Source organism: Haliotis asinina, chromosome 10 (assembly GCF_037392515.1).
Source record: "Haliotis asinina isolate JCU_RB_2024 chromosome 10, JCU_Hal_asi_v2, whole genome shotgun sequence".
In the NCBI taxonomy this organism is placed as follows: domain Eukaryota; kingdom Metazoa; phylum Mollusca; class Gastropoda; order Lepetellida; family Haliotidae; genus Haliotis; species Haliotis asinina.
Genome location: NC_090289.1, coordinates 44,046,665 through 44,067,824, shown reverse-complemented (window position 1 = coordinate 44,067,824; position 21,160 = coordinate 44,046,665). Strand labels below are relative to the sequence as shown.

Genomic DNA, 21,160 nt, shown 5'->3' with positions numbered 1-21,160 from the left:
GAAAGACTGAGCTGTGTTGGACAATGTGGTTTTACTCAAATGTCGTTTCCAGTCTTACACAATGTAGAATGAGTGTTGCACTGATTCTCTACCTCACACTTCCGCATTCCATGCTGGGAGAGAATTGGAAAATATTTGGGAGGAAAAAATCAGCAAATTTAAGTTTTTGTGCAAATGAAGTCCAGATGTGAAATATACACACACAACTCTTTTTCCTTTATTGAAGTGTGTAGATTTCAGAGACCACATGCGGCAGTGATGTGACATCTGTGTACATCTATCACATGCCTAATTACCACAAAATAGTCTCTGGAATACCGGATGCTGTTGCATTAAAATCAGATCAGCTGTTCAGCATAATATGCCTGAAGTGGGAACGTTTTGTTGCAATTCTAAACAATCAGTGGGATACAGAAATGATATTATTTCTCATCTCCAAAAGCGACTTCTGATAACTGTCTTTTGTAACCTGAGTATCAGTGTCTGAAGCAAAAAAAGATAAGCAATCTTTTTTTTTTTTAAATACTGTTTTGTAACATACCCCTCCTCAAGATTTGAATGTTGTGCCCTAGACCTTGACAGCAGTAAACAAATAACCTACCTCAAAACAATTCCTTTATTGTTTATACTTTTTCAAGATCTTATTAAGATTTGGGTCAAACAAAGATCTATCTTGTATTAAAGATGTTGGAAATCGTTAGAATACAGTCTCTGTACTCCACATTGTATATTATTGTATTGTATTATTGCGTAATACAAGATGTAGATTGAATTTGTAGTTGGGTTATTAATGACTGTTGGAAAGAGATAAACTCTATAAGAAAATCTCCTTGATGTGCTGCACTTTGTTAATAACTCATAATAAACAAAGATTTGTTTGTTTTTAAGTCAAGTAAAGTTTAAAAAGATCAGATCTCTGTGAAAAATTTTGAAATAATACACATTCTCCTTTGTGCTGACATTTGATAAAATTCCATCTCTACATGACAGATTTGTAAACTTTGATTATTATCATTCATAAATCACATGAAAATATCATAAAGGAAGCATCTTCTGCAAAAGTGTGAATCAAAGCCTTGTTTATTTATTCTGAGGCTTAAATTTCTTTATCCACTATCTCAAACTCATATGTGGAAATTCCATTTATGCTTACATTTCTCTTTTCAGATGCCATAAGCGAAAGTAATCCTCGCCTAATTGACGACATGAGGGCGAGAAAACTTGCCTCTGATTTGAAGAGATGCTCCTACTATGAAACGTGTGCCACATATGGTTTAAATGTCGAGAGAGTCTTTCAGGATGGTAAGACAGTACAGCGAAAAGAAGTTTTTTTATCATTAGCTAGAAATGCAGCAGAGGGTTAAGTCATAGGGATGCTTTCTATTGACAAAGAAAATATTTAGGCCTGTTCACAAAGGATACACAGTGATGTCTGTTTTGTCTCTTCTACTGGGCAAGTATTGTTGTTTTATCTAATCCTTTTCTAGATTATGGCGTTTGTGATATGAAATCCGATTCTGTTGGTTATCTTGTTAGAATTCTGAAAACATCTTGATTTCTGCAGTAATATTTGTCTTGCATAACAGTTCATGTTTCATATTTTTCTTGTGTTGATAGTGATGTTTTTTTGCATATTAGGAATTGAAAAAGAGATTGTTAGTGTTGTACACTGACGATGGTTTTGTTTGTGTTTCATATTATTGCACATGGAAACTTTATTTGCAACTGCTCACTGATTGACATTTGGCCCTGATTACAGGAAATGTTGGGATAAACCCAGCGAATTGGAATAAGAACTTCCTAAATTTTTGTCAGTATGGCCGAAACCAGTGTTTTAGCTTTGAAGAGATAACTTAATCTAGGTATTCTGGTCTGGAATACGGGTGACTTGCAGCCCATCTTCTGGTAGAGGGTGACTAAACAGATTAGGCACTCAGACGAGGAGACTGATTGATCATGTGTCATTGCTTAACATTTAGCATGGATAGATGTTCACAATGTCAAGATTGTCTTCAGTATTTTTAATTAAAGAATTATAGGTTTCTCAAGTGTCGCTGACACAGTATTTGAATCGAGGAAGTTCATAAGGTTATGTATTTCCCTTGGGTTTATGGCAAAGACCACTTGCATTTCACACTTAATTTCAACAATCACAGGTTATGGTGGGGTAGCTGAGTGGTAAAGCATTGACTCATCATGCTGGAGAACTGGGTTCAAATCCCCATAGTTATACAATATGTAATACCCGTATCTGTTGTCCATTACTGTGATGTTGGTGGAATATTGCTAGAATATTGCTAAAAGTGGCATAAAACCATACTCACTCACATAGGTTGGTATTGTTAGACCAAAGAGAAGTCCAAGAGGGTTTGAACTTTCATTGATACGAAGTAAGTAATGTAATATGAGGAACATGAAGTTTTAGAGGATATTTTGCTCTTTCCAATGAATGAAGGTTTGATAGCAGATAGCTACAGTCAAATTCCCATTGGTGGAATGCTGGCGTCTTGAGTATTATGCATAACTCGGAGTACCTGTCGGTCCCGACCATTCCCTGTTATAGTTGTTATCATTCGATTTCCAGTTATGTAAATTCGTCTTGGTCCCATGAGATTAGCAGTCTTGTATACAGAAGCTGAAATGAATCCGTGAGTTTTTAATAGGTGAATCTAACTGATCCAGGGAACAAATCAGCGCAGCTCAGAGCTTCGCATCATTGATAGCTGGATTCAAAAGGCAGATTAGTGCCATGTATTTTCTATTTCATTGTGCAGGTATTGAAATGTGTTCATATTTATATCCTATTTGTTTTCATTATCTATATCAACTAATGTATTATTGCACTATATTTTGAGATAATGTGCTGAATAAAGGAATTGTTCAATATTCGATCATATTTCTTCCAACCCTCATAGACATGCCCTTGTCTCGAATTTATTGATAAGTCTAATTTATTGTTTGGTTCAGAGCAATTAGACTGGTTGGAATTTGACTATATGTAAATATCATTCAAAATTATATCATATCAAGATTTTTGTTATCAATTTTGTAAATATTCTACTTTGATAGAAACAAGCAACTCAATTTATACTTGGGGCTGTCACTTACAAGGTCATCCAGTGAAATGGGAGTCAGAGATTAAAGCACTACAGAATGGGTGGGAGTTACAGACGATACTGTGACCTTGGGACCATGCTCATATACTCTATGTTATGATTGCTAGTGTAAACCAAAGGCATGGAGATATGCCCAGGGGATGCTTTAATCCGTTAAGTCATTCCGCCATGTACTGAAAGATACCATACTGTGTAGACTAGGGTGAGAACACATCATCAACACTCTGTTGTTGTGTGTAAGAATCACGAAATTCAGTCTGGTGGTCTGGAGATGTGGTTTGGCTGACAACATATCATCCAGCTGTGCTTTGTGTGGTTCATTAGTAATGTAATCAGTCATTTCTCTGCCATGTCCAGACAGTTACTTAGAGACCACCTAATACAGGCGGCATTTTGCAGACTGGTGCCTTACTTTCTCACAAATCACTATCAAAGTTAATATATTGCACTCACATTTACTTCTGTAGAAGCCACTTGTGTAGATTTCTTCGTATTAGGTATAAATATTTTGGGACATTGTTAAAGGGTTTTGCTTATGCGCAGGAGATGTTTGAATGGAGTTAGTACGATTTATGACAGGCATTAGGAGAATGTTTAAATTTTAAATTCAACAGTTACAAAATGTACAGTGTGATTTGTATATTTTGGCAGATGCCATATTTTGGGGGGTGTCTTTTTGTTGTTGTTTTTGTTGTTATTTTTGTTGTTAATATTTGGTTGTTTGTAGTTTGTTTTTTTTCTCTGGGGGGGGGGGGGGGTATTAATCTTTTATCTCTTCGGTTTTTTTTGCAGGTTCACAAGTGTACTTGCCTTTTGCATGGCAATATTTTGTGATGGTTGCAAGATAAGCTGTCATTCATATGTGATTGTCATGTATTTATTAACACATGCCAATGGGATCTTTAAATTTGTAGTAGTCGTAATTGTTATTTGTCACTCATATTCTGTACATGTCTCATTTACAGCTTGCCAAAGGATAGTACAGACGCGGTACCCATCTTTACCATCTACTGTGACCCCTGTCCCAAGTACCCCAAACCACTCACAACGATCCTACTATGGCACTCAGTCCAGCAAGCCCTATGATAGTCATAGCACCAGCAGTCAGTCCACATCTAGCTCCGGAACACTGGTAACCGGGACTAGTATCCAGAACAACACTAGTCAGGGGGTGAGCCAGGTGAGTTGTTAAAGGGGACTGGTATCCAGAACAACACTTGTCAGGGGGTGAGCCAGGTGAGTTGTGGGGGGGTTTAAGGGGACTAGCATCCAGAACAACACTAGTCAGGGGGTGAGCCAGGTGAGTTGTGGGGGGGGGGGTTAAAGGGGACTGGTATCCAGAACAACACTAGTCAGGGGGTGACCCTGGTGAGTTGTTGGGGGTCAAAGGGACTGGTATCCAGAACAACACTAGTCAGGGGGTGAGCCAGGTGAGTTGTTGGGGGTCAAAGGGGACTAGTATCCAGAACAACACTAGTCGGGGGTTGTTGCTGATTTATCACTGGTCTGTTTAGTTCAGTTTCGATTTTAAGTAGCTGCATATTGCTAAAATATCACTTGTGTTAACAACAAACTGTAGTAGATGATATAGTGTGTGTTTACTCACTCGCTCGCTCACTCACTCACTGTCCACAGGGTCAGCAGTCAGGGAGCAGTACCAAAGAGAAGGAAATGCGAGAATCCACAAAGGAGAAGTCGGACAGAAAGAAGAAGGAACACCAGCATCTCCCTCCACCCCAGCAACTCCCCCCACCTCTTCCTGAGCCTGATTCACAGGTTAGTAGTGCAGGCCACTGAAGGTGCAAGATCGTAAACTCTGGAGGTTATTGGTTGAGTATCAGTACTCTCCCTTGTTTGTAAGTGCTCAGTTGTTGGTTTAATTGTCTGAATGTCACTGCTCTTCCATGATAGTAGCTCCCATGGTCAGGCCAGTTAAGTACAGCAAGATCGTAAACTTGGAAGTCATTGTCTGAATATCACCTCTCTCCCTGACTAGTAATGTGCCAGGCCAGTTAAGTACAGCAAGATCGTACACTCTGTGGGTAGTTGTCTGAATATCATTACTCTCCCATGATAGTAGCTCCCATGGTCAGGCCAGTTAAGTACAGCAAGATCGTAAACTTGGAAGTCATTGTCTGGATATCACCTCTCTCCCTGACTAGTAATGTGCCAAGCCAGTTAAGTACAGCAAGATCGTACACTCTGTGGGTAACTGTCTGAGTAGCATTATTCTAACCATGTTAGGCAATCCATAGCAAGCCAATATGGTATAGAGTTACAATAAATCTTTATGTAAGATCGATGTAGGTATCTATTTAATGTAGTGGCTTGATATGGGGTTCAAATTCTTCACATTTTTAAAGATTTTTTTAAAGATGTTTCTAAATGTTTATGGTAGACAGACAGTCTGTATATGTTTGTAATATGCCTCACACTGGGAACACGCTGGTTGAATGTTAAATTATATGCTGTATATTTTAAAATGACTTTTTTAAATGTTTATTTCAGATATCTAAACATTAAGTATTCTTTTTCAGGAAATATATAAATAAATATGCCAATTTGTACCCATCATCCAATGAATTTCTTGGTGGTTTAAGTTGCTTGGTATTCAAGTATCCTTCCTTTTTCTTATTTTTTCAAAACTTTTTCTTACCTTTTATCAATTTTACAAAACACCTGTACTCAATATATTCACTTTTTAACTTACCTACAAATTTGATCTGTACCACTTAAGCACTAACATATGACAAACTAAGTATGCATGACTCCATACATGTTGTCTTGTGGACCAGACCTATTTTATACAGTGTTGTCTTCGTATATATCCTTGTATATCTTAAATGATTTATCCTTTTATACATGGGAAAAATGCTGTATTCATGGACATTCAAGATCGATGGTTAAAAATGGTCGTCAGCAATCCATGCTTCTTGTAAGAGGCGACTAATGGGATCGTGTTTTCCGACTCAATGACTGTTGATGCATGCCATCGTATCCCAAAATGCGTAGAGTGATGGTGATGTCAGTCACCAGATTGTCTTTGATTACACGATGCCATTTAGAAAGTGGTCAAATGCAACATATATCATATTTGGGATTTCACTTTCTTAGTAAAGTACAAATTCAAGTACTTGTTTCGGTTGAGTCCCATCCGGGATTCGAAAGTCGCGGTGGCTGAGCGGGCTAGGCGGCTGACTTTGTGTGCTGGCGATTAGGTGCCTGACTCTGAGGGTGCGGGTTCGAATCCCGGGTGGGACTCAACCGAAACAAGTACTTGAATTTGTACTTTACTAAGAAAGTGAAATCCCAAATATGACATATGTTGCACCAGATTGTCTTGTTCAGACAAAATTGTATTAAGAACACAGCTGTTATTTAGCTGCTGAGAGCTGGATTAAGCTGAAGACAAATACGGAAATCATGTTTTAGCCTGTTGATAAGAATGAATGTAATTGTTTTATTATTCCCATGTTAATTGTAATTATACATGAACTACAGTTTAACGAGAACCAAAATGTACAAGTAGTACACAGATCTTCCAACATGAAGATGTGCCAGGTGTTGTTTGATAGTCTCCTGTTTCTGATATCTCATGCGTTACGAAACACATGGGTCATCTGAGGAGTCTCAGTTCATTGCACAGAGTTATGACCCTGTGTGATGCCAGGATCTGTGGGTAGTAGGTGGAAGCCCTGATACTGGTCTTTGGTTTGTCAGCAGCATACCATTCATATTGTGTTTATACAAAGAGGTATAGATAAACACCTGCTTCACAAAGGGATTTCCTGCAACAATACACCGACAAGGTGCCTTGTGATTAAAAAAACTGTTCACCATCGCGTCCAGACTCAACATATCACAAATTCCTTTGTATGATTCCAGATACTGGACCACAGGAATGGGCTGCTTCTGTTTAAGATTGCACCCAATTGATTATTTCTGCCAACCACTTACCATTACGGTGTGGTTGACACTTGATGTTATTGATCGTATCAAACAAATTTATGAAGTGTTTTCATGCAGAAGGGTCGTATTTGTTGTAGGAAGATAGAGTTGATTTTAGAGAAGTAACAGCATCGACTCCTCTGGCTGTTCGGAAAAATAAAAAACCCACCGCTTCTGTTCAGAAATCCAACTCCTTTAGTGTAAGTTTCTGTTTATTCTGCACTCTGCTCTTTCTTTCCCGACTTACTGTCTCAGTATCTTAAACACTGACTGCTTGTAATCTTTGGAAATATGCTTCAGGAAAACAAGAAACTCGTTATCAGTTCAACAGATATATTTATGTACAGTGTAGAAATTAGACATAGGTGATATGGGCAAGTTTTAGAAGTTTTGAGAGATGACAAGGTTTGAGTGGAAACGGTTAATATACGGAAAAATGTATTTGAGTTTGTTTAGAGTGATGACAATTTTTCAAACCATGGGGGAAATGATTATATCTAAAACTGCAAGAATTGCCCATGGGGGATTTGAACTTTTTTTTATTTTTCAAATTGTCTGTTTTTAAAATGATTTTTTTTTTTTTTTTTTCAAATTTAATATATTTTACAGTGGAGCAATAGCAGTGTTTTTGATCATGAGCAGAATTCTGTCTGTCACATCCTCTGTTTCATTCAGTTTGGTGAAGGGCTTTGGTGTAGGGTAGCTCATCACCTGGTAGTTCCCTCTATGTCAAGGGCAGATCTCACAAGCCTGACTGGGAAGGCAGATAGTTCACTTGCACCATAACTTCACTTAAATAAGCACAGTTATATTCACAAAGAACCTTTTTACTTTTAGCATTCTAATAACCTGCACATGAGGGTTTTTTAGAATTTTCTTCAGAGAAAGTTAATTTTTGAAGATGCATTTCATCAAAGGAGATAATATTTGAGCTGAGAAATGTTTATATGAAAGTAGTATAATGAACATGATAGTGAGTTCACTGACGTAACATTACCCACATAATTGTTGGTAAAGATTCAACCCATGTGAATGTTCTACTTACGACAATATGTGTACTTTATGTATATACTAATATTTAGCATGTGCATCTCACTTCATCACTTGACAAACATACGTACAGATCATGGATGTGAACTGAAGATAGAATTATATGTGTAATATGCTAAAAGCACATTCATTTGCCAACAAGAAAAACTCATTACAAATTAGATTATGCCTTCACCTCCATGACATTGTAAAGTGATGTGTTTTTGTACATACTATTCAACAATTGGTAAGGATCATACCTGTCTTAGTACTATTTTGGTGCTTGTCAAATGTTGAGTAGTTTATCATGCATGTCTTTCTGTCTAATCAGCACCTGACAGTCAGAAAACTTCAAATGATATTCGTGAAAGAAAGAAGTGTACTTACCTGACATGTGTCCAGTTGGATAAACAAGCATTCAGCTACAAGCTGTTTGTTGTCTCTGTGCTTTTACTGAGTGTGGGGTGGCTTGCCTCTTCTGTTGACAGCTCTGGTTTGTCTGTTCCATTATGACACAAGACAGTTCATTGTTTTAAGAATACAACTCAAATGATTCATCATGGTCGGGTATTCTTGCAGTTTAAAGCGTTCACTCATCATGCCAAAAACCCTGGGTTCGATTCCTCACATGGGTAAGGTGTATGAAGTGAGCTTTAAGTGACCCCTGCCATGATATTGCTGAAATATTGCTTAAAATGATGTCAAGCTTTATGCATTCACTCAAATGATGCTGGTGATTTGGTTCAGTGATCAAATCCTGTAACATAACATGACATGACATGATGTGGGTTTTTGGTCATATTTAGGATCATATTTAGGATCTTAAGTTGCATAGAGCTATGGCTTTGCTTGAAGAATTTGGTTAAAAATATCAAGGACTGCTACATTTTTTCACATTGCTGTACTTAGTATCTGTGGCATCTGGCATGACAGATTAGCTATGGTGATGTGAAAGAATCATCTTTTGACCCCTAGTTATTTAAGAGTAGTATATATCTGGCAAAATAAAATTCACTCTCTCATTCATGTTCTCTGACTGTCAAAGTGGTGGTTCATTTAGTTCATTTATCACAGTTCCTCAGTTACTTTCCGTTCCTGAGCTTTTGCTTTTTTATGATTTTGTTGTATTCTCCCCATTAATCACCTATGCTCATTTTCATGCTACTCAGTACATGAACATAAGCTCCACTGTCATGTTTCATGAACGAATCCTCCCGCTAGTTAAGAGAGCATCATCTTGTATGCATGTCATGTGTCCTTCAGCCTGACCTGATTTGTTACTTGGATCAAAGAGGCTTACCAAAGATGGATAAGCTGCACTGTTAGTAAATGTTTTCAAGAACCTACACAGAGTTGGACTCAAAGTTGTAAAAGACAGATGCATCTCATAATGTAGAAAGACACAGAAATAAAGCTGTATTGAAATTAAGCAAGAAAGTCAAGGGGTCTTCACTGTAAACCAAATGTTAACCGTTAAAAGTTTTGTGTGGGAGATACAAATAACTGGAGCAGACATAAAAAGGAATCCAAGTCTACCATTTTGAATATCAAATTCGTTTTGGAGATTCAAGTTTGAATAGGTCAGCAGTGGGAGTGGTCAGTCCAAATAACTTGATTGACCGTGTATCATCATACCCCAAGCTTGCTTCAGGTTTGGTTAATTAGAGACCAGATAGTTGGAACACTGTGAAGTGATAAACAATATACCAAACAGGACTTCATTCTTTTGAAGTACTGAAGATGTTTGAAGAGACGAAAGTCTTTGCTAGTTTTTCATGCAATCAGTGCCAACACATCTTTTTGTACACAACTTCTGGAGGCAATTCTTTGATCCAGGTAGTAGAAAGGGGACAGCCTTTTTTTGCATCATGTACTTTTGTTTCAGTTTTAATTAAGTTTCATTTTATGTTTTGTCATCCTCTCTGCTGGTTTTATTTCTATGTTGTATTCATTTTTGTCAGCATCTTGTTCTTGTATTGCTCTTTAGGACAATAAGATGATAAGAGAGCCCTGGAAAATGGGGATTATTAAACAAGCTACCACTTCTATAAAAACTGACTACAGTGGTGTGCCTGAGAGCAGTAATTCTATCTCTTTGTTTGATAGACTGCCTTTTGCATTGCTGCACAGTGTATACAGAAGGTAGAGGAACTGTTTCACTAAGTATCATGTCTCGGAGGCGGCAATGTCCCAAAATTGTTAATTATCAAATTGCTTAACTAAATCTCTTATTTTAATGCAAGATAAGTGACTTCATTTAATTTCAAAATTGTCAGATAAATTGTCATATCTGGATCACAAAAATCATTTGTAAAATTTTGATTTAATGACTTTACCCATTTCTTTTGGGTGTGAAAAGTTATTTCATAACCAGCTTGAAGACATTTTTTTTTTTTTAAATTATTCTTTGGCAATAAATTTTAATAATATTAGATTGTTGATCTACAGTTTTTGAACATGCAGGCGGTATGTAGATGTATGTTTGTGCAGTCGGTGCTTAAGGTGAATTGAGCTTCTGGCTAGGGCTACTTGGGAAAATTGCCAGGACTTTTGTTGCAATAGTACATGGAGCTTTGTGTCAACCAAAAGCAGGATGTGCCCCCCTGAGGTTAGAGAGGAGGGGACAACATGTCAAACTGTCGTTCTGTTAACATGCAATGACTTAATGAGGTCCAGTGATGATTGGCTTAAAAGTTGAATTAGTTGTTGACTTGTTTTTTACAAAACGCCGAGTTCCAAATTTAGAGGAATTCAGAATTCTTTTTAGAACTGATGAAAAAATTTTAAAATCAGCTTGATTTCTGGACCTCAGTAATAAATTTTATATCTACTTGGACACAGATGTGTCATTTGAAATACCGAACAGCAAGTTTAAGAGGTGCTGGGAAAGTCTTTTTTGATAAAAATATAATTTAGACATGAAACCTTGAGAACTGGAATCTTTCAGAAGAATTCAGTGTATCAAATTGTCGAATTTGGGTCAGTATTTAAGTACCTACCAAAATCTGAATAATGGAATGTTATTTGTGGCCCAGTGTTTAGGAAAGGTTGTCCCCTACCTCCAAGCCATGGCTTAGCTTTGCAAAATGCATGTGAGTGGACCTTTGTTTTGACAGGGAGCTACTGATCTTCGCCAACATGTCCACCATTCCACGGCCAATTTTTTGGCTCGGAAAAACAAACAATCCCTGAAGCCCACTTTCATGAGTGTAAGTCTGTGGAAGCACGTCAGGCCTGAGACGTGCGCATGCCTTCCATAATTACTGCGTGTATCTACTAACATCATATCCGCTTTCTTGTATGCTCTGTAGTGTATTGTCTCGTCTGTGTTTCTGTCAGTGTTTCTTTCAGTGTAACAGACTGTACTATTGTTGGAAGTCCGTAGTCTAGACAAGTCTTGAAACACAAGCATCTGTGCTTGGACCACAGAGTGATCATAGCACTACGACTTTTGTAACTACAATAGCACAACGTAGAGTTTAAGAATAAGGGCACTGGTGTATACGAAGATGGGTTCCATCGTGTGATGATATGGTCATTATACTACAGGTTCAACCTGTTCAAGGTGGAACTATTTATCTAGGTTTGAAATAAGCCTCGAAAAAGTCATCAGTATTTAACCTGTAAAGAAATTCAGTAACAGCTGTAATATGGACAGTTCTTTCATTGTGCTCGGAAATCGCTGAAGGCCACAACATACATGCATAGACCCTTTAGACCCTTTCCTGTTGGTACACAGATGTATATCGATATGTAGGGCAATTTCTCAACCCTTAGTTAGGGGTTAGGTGGCTATATTTCTTCATGTAACAAGTGGATTGAATCATTCTAGGTTCAGATTCATAATCACATCAGTTTGGATACTCACAAGTTACAGATGAATTGGAGATTGTACTCTTTTCTATGTGTTTCCTGTAAAACCAAGGTGGTCTTCCTACAGCACGACTCAGATACAACCATGATAGGTAGTATTCTCCCTGCATCTGAGTACAAAGTGTACCGAGAAAAACAAATAAAGGATCACACAAAAATTCAAACGTTCCTTATTTTCCAGTTTTCATTGCCACATCACTATTCAAAGGTAGTGATGAAAACTGGAAAGTATTAAAGGGACACTTGAATCTTCTATGATCCATCATTTGTTTCTCACAGTATATTTTGTACTTTAAACATGGTCCAAGTTTGAGAGTATTTTTTATTGACATATGCCTTATCTACCTCAAAATCAGACTCCCATTGAGTTGTGTGCTGTAGAGATCCATGGTTTTAAAACTTTCTAAGCCATCTTTTCTGGTCATAAGAAACTTCAAGTTTCAATATGTCAAGAGGTCGAACTCACTGATTTGGTTGATGTCATGTTTAGTAATATCCTGATTGTCTGTCCAGATTGGGTAATTTGGTGGCTGTTATCATATGGTTGGAATGTCCCTCAGTGTGACATTAAACAGATGTTTGGAGCAAGAGAGATGCATGGTCAAGTGCTAAGTCTTTCGATGGTATATTACAAAAATCGACTCAAAGCAAGAATCAGTAAATATGATACTAAACATGTGCCAAGTAAACTAATGTTCATATATTCTGCTGTATATATTTATGTTACAGATAATAATCTCATTGATATGTAACTACCAATGCTACCACTAGTAAATTAATATTGAAAGTTTTGCTTAGCTTTTTAGGCCATGTGTACATATAGGTAGTCTTTTAGCAACATTTTAACCCCATTAGAGACTGTTTTATCAAACCAATACCAGTACATCTTGTAATATGGAGTTAACATGAATTAGAATGAGAAAAACAAATTTTGGATTGCACAGCTTGAAGAAAACAATAGGTTATTCCATCACTTTAATATCAGTCAGATCGTTAAATATGTCATGCACTGATTACAGTTTCCTGAGAGTAGATTCAGTTCAATCACAAACATTTTACTTTTTTCAAAATACTTCGTAGCTGAAATTTGTTTTATCTTGCTGACTGATTCATCATGTATTCCTCCGTGACGATTTATTAACAAGATGATGCATACATATTAATTTGGAAGTTGTTTTAGACATGATTGTTATGGTTGTAGTTTAAGAAGACAAATCTCAGTCTGTCAGTTCAGATTTTGGGAGATGGGTGTTGGGTATTCCCTTGAAGAGAGATTATATACATGTTTAGGTGGAAATTGTCATAAATTTATTAATCTCCTTATTAAGTCGTATAGTGGCTACTACATCATTACTGACCCCGCAGTGTATACCTGGGCTTCTTGTCTCTGTAGGTACTTGTATCGATATAATCTCTGAGCCTGTATATGTGGTCGTCTAGTTCAGTTAATTCAGCTCTCTCCTATGTGTGTACATGTCATAATGGTCTAGCATTAGCCCCTTGTATGTCTTGTCAACTAATACAGATTAAGACTCACTAAGATTTGACTGATTTTCAAATTAAAGCTTACGGCTCTTATTAATAAGCCCTTGAGAACAATTGACAAGGAAAACCCTTATTTGAGGAAATATTTGTCCAAAAGACAAATTTTCTGTAAGTGAAAATATGATATACTGTAATATTCATTCGCTGTTGGTTAAGATTATCCTGTATCAGATGGTATCGCATTGATGTTGATAGCCTTTACAGTGGATAGGCATTGCATTATGGACTCTGTCCATTTAATTCTGAGACTAATTAACATTTATTTATATCATGCAATTCTCTGACTCCTTTTGTAGGAAAAAATGGATTCATACATGATGGAATTACAAATTCACGACAATAGTCCTTTCACCCCTCTCCTGACTAGAATGACACGTGTCAGATCCAGCCTCATACTAGTAAGTGCCTATAGCTGATTGGACGGAACTTTTCTCCCTCACATCGCCATAGCAACTAGCCATTAACTTTTACACAGCATGGAAGGATTAACCAATCACCTTTTTGCAGCTTGAATTTGGCTGATTGCTCACACATTGACTTTTGCACTAGTAGTGTGAATTATGATTTAGGGCGTGGACTAGATATATAGGTTTCAAACCTAGAGTTGTGCTGTGATTTCATGTTTCATATCTTTAATAATTTCTTTCTCATCATCAATTCATTGCTACGTAAAACAGATTCTGCCTTTTCAGGTTGTCATTGCCATATTTGTTTTTTATTTCTTAAAATAAATATTTCTTGTGTTGATTTTTGTAGTTCATTTTTTTGCTCTTTTTGATGTTATGATCTGAATGCATGGGCTACTGTGTGCATGTTTTTTATTTAAACGGTGGCTTTTTCGTCTGCTTTTTATTGGATAGCACAGGATGATGGGTAATTTAACAGGTGGCCAATCAGGAAACAGCATGAAGTTCATGGATGCTGTAAACTGGGAGTTAGTAAAATCTAAATCAAAATTGAAAACATTTTTTTTTTTTTTTTTTTTTTTTGGTTCTTCAATATTTAGTAATGATGCACAATTCCCAGTTTGCAATGATTACGGTAGGTGATGACTTAGAGCATGGGATTGGCTATAGCATATAGATGAAGGACTAACGATGTCTGCAATATATCCCTTCTTACAGGATAAGCCTGAAGGGAAAGACTTGCCTACTCCAACAAGCACTCCAACGCAGTCTAGAAAAAACAGACGGAGGTCGAATCTCTTCAATGTAAGCCGACATGTGTAGCGGTGACAACTTTCAGTGTGTTTGAATGGTGTTCACATCTTTTGTAGCTGTAGATCCACCACAGCGGCCAGTTGTTACGCATTTATGCAATATGTCAAATGAATATTTCGGCATTGTGAGATTTATGTTACTTTGGGAACAATACTTCATTTATTTAACATTTTCATAGAAGACAAAATAATGTGTTAAGTCAGTATGTAGGTTTGTATTGCATTGTAAAGACTCTGAAAGTTGTGTTGATCAAGAGGGGAGGGTTGGACAAATGTGTCAATTTACCAGTGAGTGAGAGTGAGTGAGTGAGTGAGGTTTTATGCTGCTCTTAGCAATATTCCAGCAATATGGCAAGGGACTTCTTAAATTTGCTTTACACATTCTACCCACATGGGGAATTAAATCAGTGTCTTCAACCCCATGAGCGCTTCAACCTCTGGGCTACCCCATGTTACCAGTGAGCAGCATTGGAGTGAATTGTGTTAACTGATAATAAATGCTGACTTGATGCGAATGAGTGTAAACATGTTTTTTTTATTATTAGTGAAAGAAGTGTTGGAATGTGTCATTGACATGGGAATGAAAGGGGGAGAGGAACATGTTTAAAACCTTCTGAAGGGTAGGTGTGCTGATTTTAGACAGAATGGTAAGGATTTTTGCTATTTTAAGGAGGAATATACTCAGGTTTTTCATTAGAGCAGACAGCAAATGTAAGGGTGGATTTACACAAAATGTGTTCAGTAGTGTAGCCGGATCTACAAAAATGTGTTCAGTAGAGTGGCCAGATCTACAAAAATGTGTTCAGTAGAGTAGCAGCGTTGTTCTAGAAGGTAAAGACGGAGTTTCAGTGTTGTCGTAGACCTAGATGTTGATGTCACCGCCGCACCACACACCTTTGTTGTCAATTTAGGAGTCTTCTTATGCAGCAGATTGGCATGGTGTTCGCAGCTAGACACCACCAGTCTACTCTTCCCTTGTTCAGGAATGTTTATTCTCACCTGTTTGCTCAGAAATAACAGAAAGGAGGTGTAGGGTTTTTTTTGAAAATGCATTCAGATTCACCCAAGCAGATATTTGGAATGTTGTTTTGGGGGAGACCCTTCATGGTATGTCTTCAGATCTTAATGCAGCTCTAAGATGTGATTTTATGAGATCGTCAGAAACAGAAAGGCACATCAAGAGTTAAGTTTATATTTGGAAGACCAAAACATGAAACTGCTTCTTCAGCAGGGCCACTTTCCATCATCACCATTATAAGTAGATGGTAAGTTCAGCAATTCATGGTCACCAAGAACACAGGTAGTTTTGTGGAACACAGTTTGTTTTGCAGAATGGTGCCAGGATTATGCAAAGGTTGTTACCGAAATCAGTTGAATAGATTTTTAATGTTCCCCAAAGGAGAATTACAGAGTTGATGGTTTGAGTAAATGAAAGGCATTATATTCATGGTTGGAAAATATGGTTAATTTCTGACTCTAGGTGCCAATTGATTGAAACCTTGGTCTAAATGTTGGCCAGTGATATCTTAGTTTGACACCTGGAGCCCAGATTTGGCAATATTTGTTTCTACCACCACTAGTTATTGGGATACCACTCTCAGATGTATGGGATTCAAGGTTAAATATTGTCCATGTACTAGGTTGTAGAGGCTTAACAGAGCAGGTGGTTACAGGCCTGGGCCCCTTTTCACAAAACTCCCGTAAGCCTAAGATCTCGAAATTTTTCTTGTAGCATTTGTACCTGGTATGCTGTAACATTGGAGGTGCAAATGCTACGAGAAAAGTTACGAGATCTTAGGCTTATGAGAGTTTTGTGAAACTGGGCCTGGCAGTTACCTAAACTACATGAGTAGTAAATGCTCATAGTACCAGTCCCTATGTTCTGACTCCATTACATACAACCCCTGTCTTAAAGCTGGAATATTACACAATGTGGAATTAGATAACAATCAATAAATACTAATGTTGCCATTACAGTTAGTAATGGAATAACCATAGACTGCTGTTGTGTTGTGTGAACAAATAATTTGACTTAACATGGGCATGAGACTGATTGATGTGTCAATGAATGCTGCAATCTTAACAGTGTTAGCTTTCAACTTCCTTGCAGCCAAGCAGTGTTTGATAAGTTGAATGAATATGCTTTGAGTTGCTTACAATGTAAGCTGATTTTGATACAGGACTGGCTATTATTTCAGTTAGTGCATGACTGCATTTGTATAGGAAGATTAATTTATAACAATTAATAAGGATGTAGAAGGGTTTACCTTTGAAACAAACATATTTTGTTGTTATGGAGTTAACATGCATGAAAACTGGTGTGGTATACTATTAAATGTATATAGAACTGTAGACTAGGGCTGACAATATATGTGTTGATGGTTATGGCCTAATTTGTCATCCCAGAATGAAAATTATTTCATGGAATAGGAAGTATGTTTTGGGATGTGTAAGTCTTTGTTCTCCTCTCTTCCTGTCTGTGTGTGTGTGGCGTGTACATTCTTGTTCATACTTTTTGTACTGTGTAATTTTTATATCAATTAATAACTTGGTTCAAAAATAAATTCTTCATGCTCTCATCATTCTTCCATCTTGAAAACTGTAATGACTAAGTAATTTCTACATAAGTTGCATTGTTCATTTTGGCACTTTGAAAAGTTCATGTTTTTAATTGTGAAAAGGATAAAATTCTTGGACACCTAGATCCATTGTAATGTCAGAATTGTGTGTGATTTGCTTGTGTGGGGAGAGAAAGACAGGTGTAGAGATAAGCTTGTGTTACAGCCCAAGAAAGAGGATGAGAAGAAGAGCGAGGGGGAGAAGCTTGGCAGTGGACGGGCAATACCACTAAAACAGGTCAGTGTGTTGGGTGAACTTGTGGTTTTTGCATATTTATGATGTTCTGGTGGGTTGTGTGTCATGGTTTGAGTCGGACGGTGATGATCCTTGACCTGTCTGTATCATACTGATGCTGATAGCATCACCAACTTTATACTTGCCACCCATGCAATCTACTGTGAGATTGATGATTAGGCAATATTATAGGCTGGCATGGAATTGGTCCACAGCAACCTGTGCCAGTAAGAGCTACCTCTGGTGCTTGTAAGAGCAACATCTGGTGCTTGTAAGAGCAATCAATGCTGGTTGCAAGAGGAACCTATACTGGTTGTAAAAGCAACCAATGTTGGTTGTAAATGCAGCCTCTGCTGGTTGTAAGAGCTACCTCTACTTGGTGTAGGAGCAGCGTCTGCTGGTTATTATAGCAACCAATGTTTGTTGTAAAAGCAACCTCTGCTAGTTGTAAGGGCAACCTCTGCTTTTTAAAGAAGCAGTCGATGTTGGTTGTAAGAGAGACCTCTTCTGGGTGTAAGAGCAACCTCTGCTTGTTATAAAAGCTGCAAATGTTGGTTGTGAAAGAGACCTCTGCTAGTTGTAAGAGCATTTATGAGATTTCATTTTTTTTTTTTTTAACTTGCTGTGAAGGATAGTAGTCAGTACCAGAAGAAATATGTTTTTAAACGAATTGCTCCATGATTTTTCAGGGTTACTTGTACAAGAAGAGTCATGGCTTGAACAAGGAGTGGAAGAAGAAATATGTGTGTCTGCAAGACCAGGGGAAACTCACATACCATCCAAGTTTACATGTATGTACACCCTTGTCAATTGTGTTTGTAATCAGTGTTAGAAATAACATGTAGAGGTCACAGGGCTGTTGATGTAAACCTCAGTGTTCACATTAGAGCAAATAAACATCAATATTATTTACCCAAGATTGTTAATACCACTTCAGATGCAAAATCATTTGCCTGTTTAACAAAAAAATAGTGAGGGAAATCCAGCAAGATCAGTCGTCTGCTGTTGATAGGTTATGTATTAAACAAGAAGCTACGTGATCGAAACACTCCCTGGCTGTGCGGAGGTAAAAGTAGGACTCATCGTCGAAAACACATACAAACTACCCGAAAGTTGCAAGCGGCTACAATTTCACTGATATGATGTCATCAATGCTATTTTTGTATGAAACACGTGTGAAATAGATGAATATATCTGTATCACTCAAAGTTAGCAAAAACACAACTTTAAATGATATTTAAGATAAAAATTACGTTTTTGTCTTACATCGTCGAAAACCCCCAACACCGTGATACTTTCTTAAGTTGTCAGAATACAGGGTTAGAAATCATTTTTACTTTAATGAATCTTCTTTAAACAACTTCTTGGTGGCCTTTTGTGTAATTATGAAAGCACAAATGTCAACTGTCCAACTGTATTTGTTACAAATATGTTATGAAAATGCATGATTTTATACTTCCGACTGTAATCCTTTGATAAATGCACAACAAAACGTAAAACAAACCTCAAACAATTTCTTCCTCAATTCGTGTAAAGAATATACCAGTCAATAGGGGACTGAAAATATTCTCTGGGCCAATGCACATAGTCTTGTCTTAGTACTAAGTTGTTAGTCAAAGGCTATACATCTCAACTGTGTTGCCAGGACTACATGGACGATGTGCACGGGAAGGAGATTCCACTAGTACACACGACGGTGAAGATACCAGGATTGCGGCCACGTGGCTCTCGTACGACCACCACTACAACCACCGCCCATCACCCACCACCACCGCCAGTCAATGGTGATATCAGCAGTTTATCTGGTATATAAATCTCTGATGATCTTTTGTGGGGAAGGGGCCAGTTATCAACTTTATAGGTTGAAACTCTTGACCCAGACTAAATGAATATTTCAACGATCAACTAGTCCATACATTTTGGCAAATACATCTAAGGTGAAATAGAAAAGTCATGAATGTCTTGTGTTTTAGTTTCAGAAGCTACGCAAGATGGTGTTCCTACAATAGATAACTCTCTAGTTATACCAAACTCATCAATAACCCCACGTAAGTACCAATCTTATATACAACATTTTTAGAAGCTCAGTTCAGAAACTAGTTAACAACTGTGAGACAAGAACAGTTAGTGAATACCACATTTTGTGTACATAATACAAAGGGGTGAAGTTCTGGATTCTTGATGTCTGATTTTTAAGTTTTCCCTTCTGTATGGAGCCTTAATAGACTCTAGCAAGATGTGATAATGAAAAATCAAAGAACTGAACCATTTTCCTATTATCCCAACATTTGGTTAATATTGAACAAAACAGTTTGGTGTTGTAGACTGAGTGCACAGTTGGATAACAATGTCACTCAAAGGATCCTTTTTTAACTCAACATATGGGACCTTGATTTTAATTTCAAGTTACAAATCCAGAAAGTGTGAATCCCAAGCTAATGTTTTGTTTCTTTCCTTCCTTGTTTACTCCACCGTGTCTCTATCGCCTCTACGTAATTGGCGCACATACGTCGATGTTGCGGTAAGCCGCCCACCACACTCACCCCTCACAATAACTGCTTCTGCTGTACTACTCCCTCTTCATCTTTGCTTTCCTCCATGCCTTGTTATGAGAGTTACAGGTTTGGTCACTATGTACAGGTGTTCGCCACAGGAGAGTTATCAGTCATTCTAAGATAGTGCATGGGTGTATTAATAACTGACAACTCCTTCAGTCAGTTTTACATAATGGTATTTCAATTGTCTCTGTGGTAGTGCGTGTTCAGGATGAAAGTCCTTGGATCCTTGTCATACACTGGGAGTGAAGCTGTGAAAAGCAGCATCTGTCCAATCTGGCAAGTTGTCAACATTGGCATAAAATCTCAGTCCTGTTAGTGGCTTATACATTTATCATCAGCTATACAATGCGGCACATTGTTTAAAGCGGATTATTTCTTCAGTCCGAATGAGTGCCGGCTTAGACAGCTTCCACTGTGTAATCATTAGGGTTGGGATGAGTCAAAATTTACTATTGAGATACCTAGCTCCTTATTTTTTTATATCTTTGCTGTAGGTTTCAAGGGTTTGATGCTAAAAGTTCTGTTTTCAATTGTTTTGCTTGAGCCCAGCACCTAGATTTCCGAATCTGGCTTAGTGATAAGAAAGGTGTAAGTGGCAGGATAGGAATAGTCAGAACATAATGCAAAAACAAATGAGTTGTGTAACCTGGGAGTCCTGTGTTTATTGTCTTGTGACTAATGCCAGTTATGGGTATCTGCACATACCTAGGTCTTCCTAAGAACCATTGTGACCCATGTACCCAAGCTATCTCTCAGTGCCCTATTCCTGTACCTATCCTGAACACTTCAAGGAATTCAGGACTTTCAATTTAAACTCTTATTTGCTAGTTAACTGAAAAATAAAGTGATGCTCAGACTTATGATTTGAAAGGACAAAGAATGAAGATAAATGTTCACTTTCTCACAAGTTACACTGATTGGATATTTGAGTTATACTGAATGTATGTTGGTAACTTGGATTGATAACACCTGTGGGGAGACACCTTACATACAACCAATACTTGTAACACATTTATCGT

At 37.5% G+C, this 21,160-nt stretch overlaps 1 protein-coding gene across 5 annotated transcripts in view; it reads left to right on the top strand.

Annotated features, from left to right (window-relative positions):
* LOC137297615 (centaurin-gamma-1A-like) overlaps positions 1 to 21,160 on the top strand; it is a 75,238-nt gene that overhangs the window by 38,673 nt on the left and 15,405 nt on the right. For 2 of the 5 annotated variants that reach the window (XM_067829485.1, XM_067829483.1), the window contains exons 6-15: positions 1,168 to 1,302; positions 4,082 to 4,296; positions 4,752 to 4,892; positions 7,163 to 7,264; positions 13,808 to 13,909; positions 14,636 to 14,722; positions 17,515 to 17,586; positions 18,273 to 18,374; positions 19,229 to 19,388; positions 19,557 to 19,631. In XM_067829485.1, coding sequence (XP_067685586.1) covers positions 1,168 to 1,302; positions 4,082 to 4,296; positions 4,752 to 4,892; positions 7,163 to 7,264; positions 13,808 to 13,909; positions 14,636 to 14,722; positions 17,515 to 17,586; positions 18,273 to 18,374; positions 19,229 to 19,388; positions 19,557 to 19,631 — 1,191 coding nt within the window. Of the gene's footprint in view, positions 1 to 1,167; positions 1,303 to 4,081; positions 4,297 to 4,751; positions 4,893 to 7,162; positions 7,265 to 11,209; positions 11,303 to 13,807; positions 13,910 to 14,635; positions 14,723 to 17,514; positions 17,587 to 18,272; positions 18,375 to 19,228; positions 19,389 to 19,556; positions 19,632 to 21,160 lie in introns of all 5 variants that reach the window. The other 3 variants (XM_067829484.1, XM_067829486.1, XM_067829487.1) reach the window with 3 other exon arrangements.